At 29.6% G+C, this 18,828-nt stretch overlaps 1 protein-coding gene across 1 annotated transcript in view; it reads left to right on the forward strand.

Annotated features, from left to right (window-relative positions):
• The window catches only part of LOC129971523 (tolloid-like protein 1), a 346,326-nt gene that overhangs the window by 57,225 nt on the left and 270,273 nt on the right, over positions 1-18,828 (forward strand). The window contains exon 2 of the mRNA XM_056085378.1: positions 11,169-11,419. Coding sequence (XP_055941353.1) covers positions 11,212-11,419 — 208 coding nt within the window. The 5' untranslated portion in view covers positions 11,169-11,211. The remainder of the gene's footprint in view (positions 1-11,168; positions 11,420-18,828) is intronic.

Consider the following 18,828-nt stretch of genomic DNA (forward strand, 5'->3'; position numbering starts at 1 on the left):
AATAAGTTAGGAAATCACTCTTTGAAATACGCATTTTGGTGATAGATTCAGTAAAGTGTTTAGATTCACAACCAAAGATATGTATTTGGAACTATCGTTCACCAATGTCATACAATTGTGAGCGATCCATAACTTTACACTTCGCGACCCACAGTTTTATGCGGGGTAAGGAAGATAAGACCTTCATTGAAGAGTGTCCAAGAAAGTTTCGGGGAGACCTTCTACTTTTATACCTACGTTCTTGACTTGAAGTATGGGCGGCAGTGCTCTTTTGGCAGATTTTGGGGATTCGATAAATCAGAAACCCAATTACATCTATGGTGAAGTCGACTTGTGGCAATTCGCTTAGAAGTGAAATGTTTCTTTGCTGGTGTGGCATGCAAAATTTTAAGGGGGCGGTGGCAATTTTGCTTAGACCTCATCATTTAATGACGAAAGCCATCCATAAAATATCTCTTGTTAGCTTTCAGATGTATATAAATTTAAATAATCAAAACTAAATTTGCATTAAATTATTTTTATCATGCAATATTAATATGCCAATTATATTCCATGGATTGCTTAGTTGTTAAATAATTCGATGACATAAATAAGTCGCTTTAAAGTGTGTGACTACGACTATGAATTGAATTGAAAATTTTTATAAAGCGCTTATATTTTTGAATTTTTGCATAAACAGAAACTGTATTTTGAATTTTTATATAAATTTTTGAAAAACATATAAAGTGAAATAATATCCGTTAAAAATCAAAATGTTTTTAAGTCAATATCCAGTTTTTAAAAAGGTTTAAAAATTGAAGAAAAAAATATTTTTTGGCAAAGGAGAGGTATAAAGCAAATACGTTCTAGTGAAGATGCGTATCAGATTATTCATAGAAACTTTATAAATAAGAAATACAATACTTAGTTCTTGAATTTAAAGAAAAGACTTCAATTTTCTCCAGTCTTAAAGTTCAGGGATTCGACTTATGAATTACATGAAATTTTTAAAGGTTTTTTACATCAAAAGGTATTAAAGTGTAAATTCTTTTCAAAAGAACACATTTTATAGTTTAGGAAATGCAAATACATATTGATAAACTAGTATAATAAATTTGATAAAAAATACTCATGAGATTTTAATTTAAGAGGTTTTTTTCAATTCCTACTATTAGTTCACACTCTCCCTATATATATTTATATATCTTGTTCAAATTTTCAATCGTTAATAAAATAATTTTTATTTATCCACTCAAGTTCAAACATCTTAGGTAGTGAAAAATGGTAATTCCTATATGACAGTATATTCACATCTCCTATTTGATAAAAGTTAGGTTTACGCAGACAATTATAGACTACCCAACCATCAGCCCAAGCCTGAATCCAATTGAAAATCTTTGGCGATTACGTGCACAATAATTTTCGACTATTCAGGAATGAAAGCAACTAGCAGAACAGAGGTGGTTCTCATTAAAACCACACATTCTCCGAACACTAATTCGATGCATGTCTGATAGAATTTTAAAAATAATTGAAAGGAATGGATTCAAATTTTTAATTTAAATGCAAAATATTCGAAAAGTCCGTTTATTTTTGGGCACATTATTATTTCCATTTTTTTAACAGAAATTCTGTGAGATTTAATGCTATAATTCCTTGTTGTAATGCACTTACGTTCAAAGGCAACAGTCATAGATTGGCCAGCCATCAGCCCAAATCTGAATCCAACTGAAAACCTTGGGAGAATATTTGAACGACAATTTTCGACTATTTAGAAACTAAAGCAAAAAATGGAGTAGAGGTGGTTCTCATTAAAGTCACACATTCTGCAAGCACTCATTCGAAGTATGTCTGATAGATTTCTTCAAATAATTGAAAGGAATGGATCCAAAATTTGAATGGATCCAAAATTTGAATTTAAATAGAAAATATTCAAAAAGTCCGTTTATTTTTCGGACAGATTACTATTTTTTAAAATATTATTAAGCACTAATTCGAAGCATGTCTGATAGATTTCTTAAAATAATTGAAAGAAATGGATCCAAAATTTGAATGGATCCCAAATTTGAATTTAAATAGAAAATATTCAAAAAGTCCGTTTATTTTTCGGACAGATTACTATTTTTTAAAATATTATTAAGCACTAATTCGAAGCATGTCTGATAGATTTCTTAAAATAATTGAAAGAAATGGATCCAAAATTTGAATGGATCCAAAATTTGAATTTAAATAGAAAATATTCAAAAAGTCCGTTTATTTTTCGGACAGATTACTATTTTTTAAAATATTATTAAGCACTAATTCGAAGCATGTCTGATAGATTTCTTAAAATAATTGAAAGAAATGGATCCAAAATTTGAATGGATCCAAAATTTGAATTTAAATAGAAAATATTCAAAAAGTCCGTTTATTTTTCGGACAGATTACTATTTTTTAAAATATTATTAAGCACTAATTCGAAGCATGTCTGATAGATTTCTTAAAATAATTGAAAGAAATGGATCCAAAATTTGAATTTAAATAGAAAATATTCAAAAAGTCCGTTTATTTTTGGGACAGATTGTTATTTTTTTAAATATTATTTTACAAAAATTCTGCAGAAATTAATACTATATTCATTTTTTTCATATACTATATTTTTTTGTTATGTTCAAATTTCATTTGCTTAATATTTTTTCGCATTATCGCTTCATTTTTCAAAAAAAAAAAAAAAAAAAAAAAAAATCGCCTGTCCATATAATTTTATGATACATTTTATGTGATAAAAAAATCGACTTATCATTCTTTCAAATAATAATACTTCCTCTAGAAAGCTGCTGTTATGTTAAAATGCAAGTAGTTACTGTCTTATTTTCTTATCACATAGTGTATTCTGCACAAACTTTTTACGAACCGAAACAAATTATAGGAGTCTAGGAATTGCTTTAACTTCTTCGAAGAAAATCCTTTATTATATTTTCCTAAAATTTAATAAACTTCCACCTGCCTTTTTGCTTTGATATAAAGGATGCTCAGTAGTTTCGAACATTATCGTGGAGATAGCCCGTACATATTTTATATATTTTTGATTCTCAATGAAAATGCTATCAAAGAAAATTTCAGCGAAGAAAATTACAGCCCTTTTGTTTTCTTGGAATAATAGACGACATCTGTTTCCGAGTCGAATTTTTGAAATAGGTAATTGATTAAAAAAAATATTTCATGAATAAAGTTCCTGTATTCATGTAAATGAGTCAGGAAAATTTTTGTTTTCAAAATTTCGTTTAAGAATTTTTTTTTAAAAATTATGTATATTTTTTAAGAAAATATTGATACTTGTTTACTTATAATATAAAATGTATTCTTTATCAAATTTATTACAACTCATGCATTTTTTTTGTTTTGTTTTTCTAAGTTAGAAAATTTTACTTGTTTAGAATAGAAATTCAAATGAAGTCCGATAACGATTTGTTTCAACTTAAATTAGCGTTGTATCAAAGAAGTATCTCTTTTTTCATATGATAAATTTAACAATCTATTTGAACCTACAAAATAAGAATTTTTTGTCCTTTCGATTCGTATTAACGGATATTTCATTAAAATTTCTATTTTTGTTGTATCACATACCGTTTTCATTAAGCAAGATGATGGGAACACTTCTTCTAATGTTAATTCATTTGCAGATAACAAGGGCGGCATTATCCAAGACTCTTTGGTGAAAGCTTATAAGCCAGTTAACTACGCTACACGAGCTATTGCTTTTGTATCGTGGTCATGTTACTGGACTGTGAACCACACGGTACCAGGTTCTATCTTCGTTAATACCAAGGGAGAGTCTGTGGTGAAAGCGTATAAGGCAGTTAACATTTACGCTGCACGAGCAATTGCTTTTGTATCGTGGTCATGTTACTGAACTGCGAACCACATGGTCCCATGTTCTATCCTCGCTCATCACAATTCGTTACAACTCCATTTTCCAAACTTCCGTGCGACACCATCTTAAGGACATTTTGCCCATGTCAATGGATTTAATGTACAATAGGCCTACATATAAGGAACACCACCCTGCGCCATATGCGCGCCTGTAATCAGTACGGTTATTCAACAGACAATTGAAGAATTTTTAGTAGAATCGAGATTCAAACTTGGAATCTTCAGGATCACTTTGTTCCCCGCGGACGTTTTACAAAGACAAAGCGATTCAGAATCATTCTCTGAAAGAAATTTAGAGAAATAATTTTAAATAATTAAAAAAACAATTGAAATAATAAAAATGTTTGAAAATATTATTCATGATTATTAGATAATAATTTCCTTGGTTACAAAAAAGTTAACTGGTTGCAATGCTCAATTATAAGAAAGTAATAAATTTAAAATAAATACAACATTCAGCATTAGCATTTTACAGGACTTGTCGAGTGAAATATGACATAATCAGCTAATAATGAATATTCCTGTTGCCGGCGTCCTGGCATAGGGGTAGCGCATATTCCCCGTGATCTGGGTGTCCTGGGCTCGAGTTCCGGTTTGGGCATGGTTGTTCTATCTGTGAGATGTGTGTCCTCCTGTAAAAAGGGGTTGTGCAAGCGAATGAGTGATGCGTGAGTAGCAAAGTCGTGCTCTTGGCCCTAGTTGGCGCTAATAAATAAACAAAAGACGCCCTCCTTCCCCCCCCACCTGCTTAAATCGCTGTTTTCGTAACAGCGGGCTTGTCTATGACAAGTGACATAAGAAACAACAACATGAATATTCCTATTCATAAAAACAAATAATTAATTGAATTTTAATTTATTTATTCATTATTTTAATAATTCAATTCAAACATATATTATTGTCCTAAAATTTCATAATTTAGTGAATTTGTATTTTTTTTTGTTTAATAATGTTAATAACTTAGCAACTAAGTTATTAAAAAATTTTTAATTGACCTACCTGCGGCCACACCCCTAAAGTTATTGCCATGACTACCTAGTAAGAAATCCTAGGAAAGAAACTTCCAGAAAAGTAATTCATTTTTGTATTTTTTATATTTCAAATATTTTTGCCTAACATGAAATTCTCTATGTTCATTTAATAACTAATTGGATTTGTGGAATTGCAATAGTACGTGTTTTTTTTTAACTGAATATGAGAGGTAAATGTATTTACTGAATAAGATAAAATTTAAATTACGGTTTAACACTCGAAATTCCAAACATTTGTGATTTTAAGTACTATGCCACTGGTTCCCAATCTATGAAATGATATTTAATGTTTTAGTGGATAGCGACAAGATCTTTAATTTATGTTATCTTTTCAAAGTTTGCAGAAATATGATATGAAATTAAATTCTTTATTCAGCCACATAATAGCAATACGAAAGAAAAAGAGCAATGCGCAAACAAACGACTCGTGTCGAATGATAAAAAAAATGTAGAAACCAAATGCTGTTTTTTAATCGATTTTTTATACTGTATATCTTTTGCAAGCCTGTGGTTCAATCTTGGGCTTTACTTAAGGTACAATCGTCAACAACGACAAAAAATGTACACCTCTGTAATTTTTTTTGTTCATCCTCGCATCTGCACAAATTTGGTGTTGATGGAAACGATTCGAGAGGACAGGATTGTTTTTCCAAACAACAAGCTGACTAACTAAGTTAATTGACATAGTTAATTAACAGTTATCTCGTGTTGGACATTTGGAAAAGATCCATACAGAAATTTATTTCGGATCCGAATTTTTATGGTGTCCTTGTGTTTTTCCAAAAACGCGCCATGATCTCAAGTAAACAAACCGATTCGAACCTCACCTTTTTTTGCAAGTTTCGTAATTTGTGGTTGGCAGCAACTGCAATGTAAATTTGGCTACTATTTAAACTCGCCTCGTGTAAGTACTTGTAAGACGGAAGGTGAGAAGTGGTTTAAGCTTTAAGCTTCAAGCTCTTCGGTCGAGGTGGAAGAGAAGTTAACTGTGTGCAACTGGTTTGTTGCTTCACCATTTTAAGGCAGTTTATTTCAGTTCGTTTAAATGTTAGACAGGAAGGACGAATGGTTCGAATCTGTTGACCAAGGTCTGGTAATGTTAACTTTAATTTAACATTTAACGTATTATTTTGATTGCTCCAGTAATGAGAACATTGACTTTATAATCAATGCAAGTTATTTTAAAGAAACTGCTTTCAACTTTATGCCTCCTCGAAATAAAATTTCAGTCAACTTTGCAAAAACTTGGGTTAGTTTACTCAGAGGAATAACATCTCGAAATTCTTATTTACGGCTATGAATTCTTTTTGTTGAATCGATTTGTAGTCATGAAAACAACGGTCCAGTAAAATGTTATAGAATACTAGTGATAATTTTGAGAGTTGAAGGGTTTTGAAAAATGACTTTCAATATTAAAGGCGTCTTATGAACTTTCGGCGATATCTTGGAAACTATTACATATTTCTCAAATTTTTTTTTTCACTCACTTAAAGAAAATTATCATATTTCGTAAAGTCACGAGATAAATACACAAATTTAATCTTTTTATGAATTTGTAAACATGACTGGTGAGAAAAAAAAGGTGAATTGTAACGTACTAAAATTTTTTGATGGATAAAAATCTGGCATTTTAAAATGTCTGAACCCCAAAAAATTGTGCGCACATCTTAAATACTCTGAAATATTCGTACAAATTTTAGAATTCACGTAGTCGAATTTCCATTTCCACTTCTACTTTTTGAGGGACTGTATATTAAATTATTTGCATTTTTAGATCTACTCTTCTTGAAACATAAGCTTTAACGACCATTATAATATCGCAATAAATTGAATATTAAATTTATTTTCAGACAAGACGATTTTTATTTAACATAAATTTTGTTTTCTTTAAAAAATGCGAATGTTTTTTTCTTCTTCTGACAATATTAAATTATTACTAACAGATTGATTGTAGGAATGTTTAATTTTTATTCTTCACTAGCAGTTATCATTTTCAAATAAATTAAGCAGAAATCTAAAGAAACCGTCCCATTTCTTACCATTCAGTAAATTAACTAACTCTAAAATATGGAAATTAATGAACATCTATTATTTATGTAGTCACTGGCTTATTGCTGAACATTTATTCTTAAATTTCTTTAAGTGGGAGATATTTTGAAAACGTACTTAAAATGATTCCCTCAGAGTCGTGAACTGTTGTTTTCTTTGCAAATGCATTAATGAAAAGGTATTTTGAGCCTGTAGTTCTAGAAATTTTATGATAATGTACTTGTTGAAATTCATTTGAGTTTATTTGTTTTGATTGTATCAGCCGCTCTGTAACAAAAAGAATGCCCATAACTTTATGATTGCTATAGTAGCCCTTTATGGTACTAATTTTTTTACTTATTGTTTATTGAGTGGCTTTTGCAAGTCTCATAATACTGTTTACTGACAACATGCCAATCTATAAATATTAATATGCTTTAAAAAAAGACAAAGTATCAAATAGTCTAAGATTTTTCAGTGGACTGGTGATTTTATGCAAAATTTTTCCATAAACTATAAAATATGTTGCGCTTCTTCGCTTATTGCATTCAATCCAGTATTCCTTTCAAAAGCTTGATAAAGAGCAACTTAAGTATCATAGCTATTCTAATAGAACTGAAATTTTAAAATTTGACTGATATATGTCAAATTATTAAGTCTAAAAATTTCGTGCATTTTGCCTTTCTTATTTATTATGTTCTCAGAAATTTGGGGGGGGGGAGGTTAGACTTCTTTTTGGCGGTCTAATTAAAAGTTTATTCAAATTAATGATTATGATGTAAAAACATATAATAAATTTCATTCTTCTGACTTATTTTATCTTTCTCCTAATTTTGATTGCATCCGTCTGCCAGCGTGGTCACAGACAGGTGATGCAATTTAAATATGCTTTTCTTTTTATATTCCGAGTTGTCTGAAACATGAAGTTCGCTAAAATCTGGTGGTCAATTTATTAGAAACAATAGTATTTTTTTTTTGCTTTATATAATTCGTACAAGGATAAATTTTAATTTCAAGTATTGTTTTATCATAAATATTACCTCCATGCAGTTTTTTAATGAGATAAGTTGAATATAATCCCATGACGAGCTTTTACTTTCGTAATAATTCCGTAACTTAAAACTTCATTATTATTATACTGCAATCAGAAATATCTTTTAATTATTTAATATTTGCTCACAACGTTAAATAATTATCATCTTGCTGAATTTTATCTAAAAACGAAATTATGATATTTGTATTATAATGATATAACTTTATGGAACTTAATAAATCTCATATCCGATTAATAATCGTTTCATCCTGAAAATTTTCTCCTTGTAATAAACACCGATAATTTCATTGGTTTAAAATGTCACTGAGGTACACGCATTTCACCATTCAGCAATTTTTTTCAATGGGTTAAACAACATATTTCATTCCTCATAAAAATTGAGATTTTTGTTAATTTCTTAGATCGGGATCAATTAAAAACGTTAAATGAATTGTTTTAAAAAGTAATGAAACTACTTGCATTTAAATAAAAACCAAAAAATATTTAACCTGAAAAATCGTAATCATATTAAGAATGAATTTGGATTGTGTTTATTCTTCAGAAATTCTTGGGAATATAAACAAGAAAGTCTTATTTTGCTATTAGCAAGCCGAGATTTACTTACTATATGGTCTCCGTTGTCTTGGCACCTTTATGGGCTGAATTTTCAAAAAAAAAAAAAAATAACAGGGTAAATTTCAAAAACTAATGTGAACATCGTGACAAAATTTGATGTACTTACAAATAAAGACCTGACGAATGCAGTTATTAAAAAAAAATCGATTTTCGTAATGTAAAAATTTTGAGATCGTAGTTAATTAAATCGGTGAATCAGTGTGTCAATCTCAACAACTGTCTTTTTTTTATTTAACCAATTTCCATCAACATCAATACTGTAAAGGCCCGATTATAAATAGCAAAGTTGCAGAGGTGTTCCAATGTTTTTGTTGGCAATTGTACGATTCCATAAAGTGCTTCAATGACCACCTATCAATCAGACATGCATTTTCGCTATGAAAATAAATTTTATTATATTTAATAATAAAGCGCAAAAGCTTTTCTTATTATATTTAATATTAAAAGCTTTCTTTACACAGAAGTTTCTTTTTGAATTCTTCCTTATTCAAAAAAGACGTGCTACTTGGCTTTAAAAGAATTGAATGTCCCGACGATGAAGTGGGTCACTATAAATTCTCTTTCTAAAACCCAAATGAAATATTTTATGTTTGGGAACTCGCTATATTAGCCTATGATTTTTATTTCTGTTTGTTGTGATTAAATAAATAATAACTTTTGAAGAATACCTGAAATGTGAAAAGCAGGCAGGAAATTTCATTGAAATATATTTTCGTATTCTGTATATAAATCGTAAGATTTCCAATATTTAAAAAAAATATGTGCAAGACATGTCTGCTCTAATTTCAAATAATTAATTGCATACTAATCCTTTATTAATTTCACTAAATCTTAAAATGAGTTAAGATTTGATTTCAGAAAATCTTGTTTTCAAATCCAAAAATTTTCCTCATTTTCAGTAAATTGCACCTGGATTCATTAATATACAGGAGGCTGGATATTAATATTTTATACAGAAAAAATCGTATCGAATCGATATTCCCATTATTTTATTTTATTTTCACTTTATTCCGTTTGCAGATGACGTTGCGTTTCTGTTCGAAAACGGACGCTCTTATCCGGCATGTAGGTTAATAATAACGGCAAATCGTGTTTGATTTGGGCCACGATTCAAAAGTCCGCTTTCTGCAGAAATCTGAATTCTTAACATCCATCATTCAATGCGAAGATCTCAGTAAGCGATCATGATTTTATTGAAAAATTACAGAAGAAAATTAATGAAACATTTCTAATCTTTTGACTTTTCCATTCTCTTCCCTCAGAAAATGACAATAACATTTCAAAAGTGATATGATTGATTTCTCAGAATACTGATTACTCCTGTGGGGTGCACTCCCTTCTTCGATTGTAGGGGAGTTTGGAATGATAAAAAAAAGGGTAATCAATACAAGGACAAAAAAAAATCGAAAATTAATTATTGAAATCAAAATGTGAAAGGATATTTATTTATGGAAGGTCACCGTAAAAGGCTAAAATAAATAGAAACAAAATTTCAAAGATATTTCCATATTTAACTTTGAAAATTGAATAATTTGGACGCCTCATAAAATATTGCAAAACAATTAGAAAGGGAGAAAAATACCACAAAATCATGAGATGCACTGTTAACTCTTGGGGAAATAAAATTGAACAGATATCATTTAAAAGATCGCAACTTTCTTCCATGTAGAAAACATTCATTGGAAGGGATTCAGCATTTCATTAAATTTATCTGGAGGAAAGAAAAATTAAACTGAAATCATTGGAAGAAATACTCATTTCTTTCGTGTAGAATCATGGAAGAAAATTACCTAAATCATATGGCGATATGTCTAAAACTCATTGGAAGGGATTCAGTATCCCACTACATTTAGCAGGAGGAAAGCAAAATTGAACCGAAATCATTGGAAGGAATGCACATTTTTTTCACGCAGAATCATAGAAGAAAATTATTTCAAAGTCATATCGAGACATATTTCCAAAACTCTTGGGAAGGAATTCCATGTCCCCATTTAGCTGGAGGAAAGAAAAATTAAATCGAAATCATTGGAAGGAATGCACATTCCTTTTATGTAACATCATGGTAGAAAATTACCTCAAAATTTTCTGGAGACATATCTCCAACGCACATTGAAGAGGATTCAAAATCCCATTACATTTAGCGGAAGGTCGAAATCATTGTTGGAGGAATGCAGATTTCCTCCATACAGAATCATGGAAGAAAATTACCTGGAAATCATATAGACATATTTCTAAAACTCTTTGGAAGGGATTCAGTATCGCATTACATTTAGCGGGATGGAACAAAATTGAACCGAAACTATTGAAAAGAATGCACATTTCTTTCATGTAGAATAATAGAAGAAAATGTTCACAAAATTATATGGAGGCATATTCCAGAGCTTCATTGGAAGCAATGCAACATCCCTCAGCAATCAGTAAGAGGGAAGTAAAACAAAACTGAAATTATTTGAAAGAGGAGCGAGTAAAACTGCAAAAGATAATTTTGTTTTGATCAGTAAATACTTCGTTAAAAGTATCTTATCTCTAACTGATGTTTTTCTTTTTAGATGACGTGGTGACTCTGGCCTTGAAAGGGTGGTTCCACCCACTATGATGGAGGAATTCGGTAAAGTTCTTATGACAGCAGCCAGAGTGGCCTGCAGAAAGAATGTGGTCGTTGTGGAAGTGTTAATTTTTGTGGTCATTTTAACGGTGTGTTCCAAAGGAGAAGCCAAAAAATGGACAATGGAAGAGCTGACCTCGGCCAGATTTCCTCATAAAGTGTCCAATGATATTTATTTGGATCCTTGCAAATCAGGTAAGCCTAATATATTTTCACTAAATTTTATAGGAATGCAACTGTCTTTTAAGAATGGCAACATGTAGGACCCACTTTTTTATTCCGTTACATTAGATAAGAATCAAGACAAAGTTAACGTTTTCAAATATGAGATCCAATGCATAATATTTTTAGGAATGACATTAATATTAATTTAGATTAAGTGTAATATAAATATTATATCATTAATATTAATATTGCCCTTCATTATATATAACTTATTTAATTATTCGAATGAAAACATTTTGTACTGTCATAAGAGAATATAGTGATGCATTTTTATCTTAATTGTGATACCAGTGTTTTCAGCCCCCACGTCTTATATAAATTGATTGAACTGTTTAAAATTTCATACTTTTACTAGCTCTTTTGAAATTCTACTGACATGAATATAAGCCAGTTGGACTATTTTAATTAATTCGACTCATGAAATTTCTCACAATAGAAACTAAAATGTGAAAAGAAAAATGTGCAACCTTATCTTTCCACTTGACGCAACGAGTGAGTGTTCCAATTCTCGTGACAAATATGCAAGGACGTAGCATTTAGGTCAGGTTCAAGGAATGCAGTAGTAGTTTTTGAATACAAAAACAAGCAACGACAAAAGATAATTGTAAGAAAAAGCGTACTTGTCAATATTTCGTTGTATCACTTCTTCTGATAGCTCACTTTTTGTTTATTGTAATTAGTCTATGAAAGGCATTGCATTTAAATTTATTTATTAAAATTAATTGTTTTTTACATTATAATTTTCAGTGGGAGGGAACATGCTTCTCACTCTTCGCTATGCATTATTAAACGATAGGATGCATCTTATTGCCTGCGAGATGTCATTTTGATAGTAGAAAACCCAATTGTTATTTCACATAGCTTCTATTTATCCATTTTATATAATTAATGATGTCAGAATACCAAGAATGATAAATTTTAATGACTTTTTATATTAAAATTCCATTCTGAAGTTATATAAGTTCTGAAAACTTTCACTTGATCTTTCTCCTACTTTCTACCTTCCTGTCCAGATTATATTGGTGTTTGGTCATGGTTCTATCGTAGAACGTTTCATATGCTATCGTATATTTAAAAAAAATCACGACTCTTTAATCCCAAGGAAAAAAAGAATAAAAATGTGAATTCCAGTTAACTATATTTGCTCACCTTTCTCTATATTTTTTCATGTATATATTTTCGCAAAGTCACTAAAATATTTTACATATTGATTAAGGTAAAAAATATTAAAATGTGAAACTATCTCACCTTTAAAAAAAACAAACGGAAAGGCTTCATTATGTGAATTGCCTAGGGCAACAAACTGCCACTGTAGCTAATGTATTTCACCTTTATGACGGTGTTTAAACCCGTTAAAATTTTGGAAAATCCTATTGGAAACTCCCAGGGCGTGGCGTTTAGTTGTGAATAATCTCCCCAATCTCCCGCTTTACAATCGAGGCGGGATAATCTGTGGAAAGACCATGAATGAGGGGGAATTCCTGTGAAGAGGTTTCAGCTTATAAATAAAATATGGCCAGTATACATTGTTCTATCGTGGAATTAACTTTTATGTTTAATAGCAGAATATTTAAATTTCTCTGCTTACTGGATGTAATTGACCTGCAAAGTTGAAGTTACCCATTAATTTCATACTAATAAGATTTTAAAAATCGTAATAACTATGATAGATTTATTTATGCAGGTGAATTTAATATAAATAAAGATTTATTAACTCTACTGGGACGAAGTTCACGTACTCATTTTTAGTTTAAGTACTAAACATACACATTATGGGAAAATATTCAACTCCAGTGCGAATAAAAAAATTTGTGATTAAATTTTATGATGAATAAAATTTTATAAAGTGGTAATAAATACAATGAATGATCATCCTTTTTCTATTTAAGGGACGACGAGCATCGTGGACTCTTTTAGGCATTTTAGGGAAGTATTTTCTATTTAGGGACTTATGAAATTTGTATCATAATGCATTAAATATCTTTGTAAATCCTCACAACCACATATTATTTAAAAAATTTAAAGTTGTTAATTAAAAAAAGGTAAAATTAGTAATATAAAGTTCGTTAGTTTTAAATATTTTAAAATAAATCGGGCAATGTGATTTTTTATCCTTATCACATAAAATTTCATTTGGAATAAAATTGGGCATTTATTTTTTTGTAATTGCATTTAGCAATTAATTATTTAAGAAAGTTTTATTTTACTAATAAGCAGACTTACTGAATTTTAAGATTTTTTTCAAAAATAGAACTGACTTTTAATTGTCTAAAGAAGCTCGGAAACATAAAATTCATACTCAATTTTATTTTAAAAAGAATCTTTAATGTAAAGGTTCTTATTCTGGGTTCTTATTCTTATTTTGGGAATTCCCCTCATATTATAATCTGGATTATTTCAAAGATATTTGAATTTAATAATGTTATCGTTTAAGAAAAAACATTTAAAAGTGTACAAATATCCAGTGAATATTAATTTTATTTAACACTTTCTTTTAAAATGCTATATTACTCACATTTAAGTATAGATTTTCAAGATAAGATTAAAAAGGAATTTATTTATTTTGTTCATTTTTTTTGCCAGTTATTAAATCTAGCCTTTAGATCATTAGTCTATAAAACAGATTTAAAAAAAAAGTCCGATTCAATAATTTTCTGACTCTAAGTATAGAATCTTGATTATAAATCATTTTTTTAAAATTGATTTAAACTTTTTAAAAAACTCATTTATTTATATGAAACTTTTTGAAGTATTATTCAAAAGATTGTACATTTTTGAACGTAAGCGATTCGAACATATTTTAATTATAAAACATATAATCACAGCTAAAGGATTATGTTTTGAATCAAGAAATTCCGAATTCCATTTTATTTCAATTTCCCTTTATTCAAAGTTTTTAAGATTTGAAAAATATTTGTTGTAATTTTTCGATAAGAATTGTCATTTCCAGTACTCCATAATTTGAAATGTATGAAATATAAATATAAATATGATATTTTTAAAGTGTTATTTTCCTTTCTGTTGAATTATGATAAAGGAAAATTTGACAAATTTAAAATCAGCAATAAATATCGATTGCTGTACTTTGTTCACGAATAACACACTTTCATTTCTGATGAGCTTAAGGAAAACTTGATGCAATTTTGTTTTTTCGGTTGTAGATAATATTTTTCATGATAATGCAATCTCTTTAATCTGAAACTGCTTCGCAACAAATTGATTTCAGCTTTATCTGTGCAAAAAAGGATTTTTTCATTCTTTTGTCTTTTGATTAATTTTAATAGTCAAAATTTAAATGGGAATTCAATTGATTTCTTTTATGCAAAAATTTAATGTTGAAACTTTATTGATTTAAAATTTAATTAGATAAACAATTTATAGAATGGAATTACTATGTCTATATACGGATTTCTATCGCTTATTATCAAAATATTTAATCCTTAATGTCGCTTATGCGATTCTTTTATTTTTTACATTTGAATTCAATAAAAAAGATTTTTTTCTTATCCGAATGCAAACGATATATAATACGAAACCGTTACCGAAAGGCATATATTTCCCTTTGGAGATATGGTTTAAATGACGTAAATTATATTTTTTGTTTTAATTAGTAAATGTAGTGTTTAAAAAGTCATAAATCTAAATTCTATTATATCTCCCAGTCCTAAGAATCTTCGTTAGTGTCCTATTCTTGGCGAACACATATTTTAAACAAAATAAAATTATAGACTTTTGTGGCAAAAGCAGGCCAATTAATGAAATTTGGAATATCTTTATTTTGGATTGCCTCAAGAATGATACTATAAACTCCATTTCTCTTGATTATCGTTACCCGGTCTAAGGTAATGAAATCCAAAGTTTCATAATTCAGTCATTTTTTAAATCAAAAATAAGGGATATAGTATATATTTTTTATTGTGAGGTATTAATTTTTCCTCATAAATAAATAGAAAAAAACAATTTAATTCTTTTATTAAATGTTTCAAAACTAATCGGAAAAAGATACACATGGTGATGAGTAAAGTAACAGTGGATCAGCAGTTCTTTAGATTGCTGCATTGCGTGCAATTATTGCATTAATGGCGGCCATTGTTAATAAAATTGGAATTTACTAAAAATGAATGAGAATGTTGTACGATAGGGATGTTCTTTCAAAATTTAAATAACTATCGGAAATAATTTCCCTGAAAATTTTGTCACATATCACGTTAAAGTTGTTAGCCCTTCCTCAGCAAAAACTGTGGGTTCCATGATCAAGACTGTAAACCATAAGTGTTCACAGATATTTATTTTCATGGTCTTTCACATGAGGATTTTATGCTTTGTGATGTAGTAGAGAAAACCTAATGTGCATTTTGGACAACTTTTGTTTGACATAGAATTACAATTTTACTAAACTGATCGGGTACAATTTCAGTCCGTCAGTTTTTGAATTATTCCATAAATGTGCATGTAAAATCGTTACATTAAAAAGACATTCGATTTTTAGTCAGATTTGGTTAAAATTCGTACTGAATCTATATCTTAGATGCTATATTTGTGTTCTAAATTTTACTCATTACTAGTATTCATTGCATAGTTATTGCATTTACTTGTACTTGGACAGACAGATTTCCTGTGAATAGATTTCGCTCAAATAGCAGAAATCTACAATACATATTTTGTGTAAAGTCCATATATCAAATTTGAACCGTCTGACTCAAAATATTTTTGTGTTAATCGTGGTCACAGACTAAGCAACAGACGAACAGACATATAATGATAATAATAATAAATATAAGAAACGTTGTGTTTTTGTTTTTTCACAGACGCCGAGAGGTCTGGAAAAAAACATTTATATTCGTCAGAACCTCGAGTTTGAATTTTTGACAATGCAAAATTTTGTTTTTTGCATATTGCGGATATAAACATTATATTAATGCATTTTTGAAGAAACGAAAATTAAATTTAAACAAATTGTAGGAGAACCAGTTTTTTCCATTTCTTCTGAAGTTAAGGAGAAAATAAGCACTAAATTATGAATAGCTGTTCTAAGTTTTATTATGCTCTGCTGCTAACTTCGAAAACTGTGTATTTAATGTATTTATTATGAATACACTTACTCGATTTCATAGGAATTTTAAGCCCTAAAATCTTCGCTCTTCCACAATTTTTCGCTCGAAGGAAGTAAATTGTTATTTTATTGAGTTCCTGTCAAAAACTTCCATCTTGGATTTGTTCGCTTTTTTGTTAACTGGAGAATTTTTCTGACACTTTTGACAGTTCCTCTGACAGAATTGAGGCATGGGGAAGAGATTGAAATAGGATGGAATGAGGCTGACCTATAAACTACCATTATTACAAAATGAACTTGTCTAACTCGCGGTTCATAATGAACATCTCTGTGGTCACAGTCAGTCGAAGTTTTAGAAAGCAATTGGAACTTTCACTTGCTTTCATTTTGAATTTGACTTTTGAAATTTCTGAGTATATAATATTACTAACATTGTGGCAGTTGAAATATATTGAAATATTTCGAGTTAAAACTCGATTTCAAATAGGTTTGTAAAATGATAATACATTTTATTTTTTATTTTCGCCTCATTTTCTGTCTATAGCGTTAAGAATCTGTATAATGGTTTTCCTACGCAGTTAGTCTCATAATAAAGAAGAATATTTTACAGATACCTCTAATTCCAGGTTAATGACCGTCAACCTTGACGACGAGTTTTTTGGCTTTTATTAGTGACGAAACGAAGATTCTCGAAAATGCAAGAATTTTGACAATATCTCTGTTAGAACTCAAGCATTGAAGATCCTTCTAGATTTTTCGACACCGTTTAGTAATTTCTATATAAAACGACAGGCTTAAATAAGTGAGATGATGGGAATAAATTATCCTCTTGAAGTTTTGATAACAGAGCGAGATCTCCAGTTGTTTTACTACCAGCACTGTTGTACTGTGCTCCTGCATAATTTACGATTTATTGTCTACTAGTGTATTATTGATTTCTTCGAGAACTATTTTTGTGAAAGCAGCGGCTATGTTTCGCCGTGTGTCTAGTTTTCTTATGAAATAAAAAGGCGTTATCGAGCTTGTTGATCTTTTAACCGTACCTACTATAATTAAAATCACTGAAAGGAAAATTTCTGCCTCTTTTGTTCTTGTATCGCGATGTGAGTAGACGTGCCTTATCGCTTTTTCCTGTGTACAAATATATACATCAAGTCCTGTGATGAAATAAATAGATATTCATTCCAAAAGTTCCTTTTTTGCTCCTAGCAAAGACAAAATTATTTTATATAGGGCATAAAAATAGAATTAAAATAATTAAAGAACAATTTTTTTAAATTCATTTTTGAAATTAGATTTTATTTAATAAAAATAAACTCTTATCAAAATTTTTAAGATGGGAAATTTATGTAGTATTGTATATCAGAAATTGGATTTCTTCCCTCTTTCCCAGTAATTTATCAGAATTAAAACTGAGAAATCAGAATTGTTATATTTCTTTTCATATTTTTAAATCACTTTTTTTTTCGAAGAGGAATTAGTCCAAAATCTGATTTTACAAAATTTTTGAAAAAAAAAAAAAAAAAAAAAAAAAAGAGGGGAAGGGAATAATCTAAAACAAACAAACAAAAAAAAATCAAGCGGAATTCATTGCGCAACAGCTTGTCTTTGATGTCGGATTTCAAGACAGCAAATCGGTTTCTGAAGTCACGTTTTGCAAGAAAAACATGCCCCCTTCCACATGATATCGATTTCGCCCCCGATATCGATTCCAGCATCTGCCCGCGCTTGATTGTATGTCAATAAACCGGCATCAATATTCCTTCCGCGTTGCACAAGTTTTCACAATCTTGTTTAAAAATTTTTTTTTTCCAATTTCCGAGGCACTTGTAGCAAAACAAATGCCGATTCGTGGCAAGCGTGGCTGAACAGTTGGAATTCTTGTGTCAAAGATCCGCGAGGTGCATCCCTTTGGAGAGCTGGGAGAGAGAACACAGGAATGTGTAGGCGTTAAAACAGATAAAAGTTTGAAAAATCGAATTATAGAAACCAAAGAAAAATACGTTCTTTGAGTACAGATATTGCATTCTGATTTTTGTATGTCGTACAATGCATCTAATGCACGGTGCGTTATGTACCATAATTTTCTTTGTTTCAAAAGATTGTAAAAATAAATTACGAATGTTATCAAAAGTTTTCATATCACTATATAGAATTAATTGAAATTAGACGGGTCTATAGAGCCTCTTGTACAAAAGATCTATTGTATATATAGAACTACACAAAATGTACGTTAAATCAAAACTAATACTTTTGTTGTGGTGTGGGAGACAGTAAAATTTCATGTATTCGTTTTCAACCAAAACATAGCGGGCGTGGTCTCTTC

Source organism: Argiope bruennichi, chromosome 6 (assembly GCF_947563725.1).
Source record: "Argiope bruennichi chromosome 6, qqArgBrue1.1, whole genome shotgun sequence".
In the NCBI taxonomy this organism is placed as follows: Eukaryota; Metazoa; Arthropoda; class Arachnida; order Araneae; family Araneidae; genus Argiope; species Argiope bruennichi.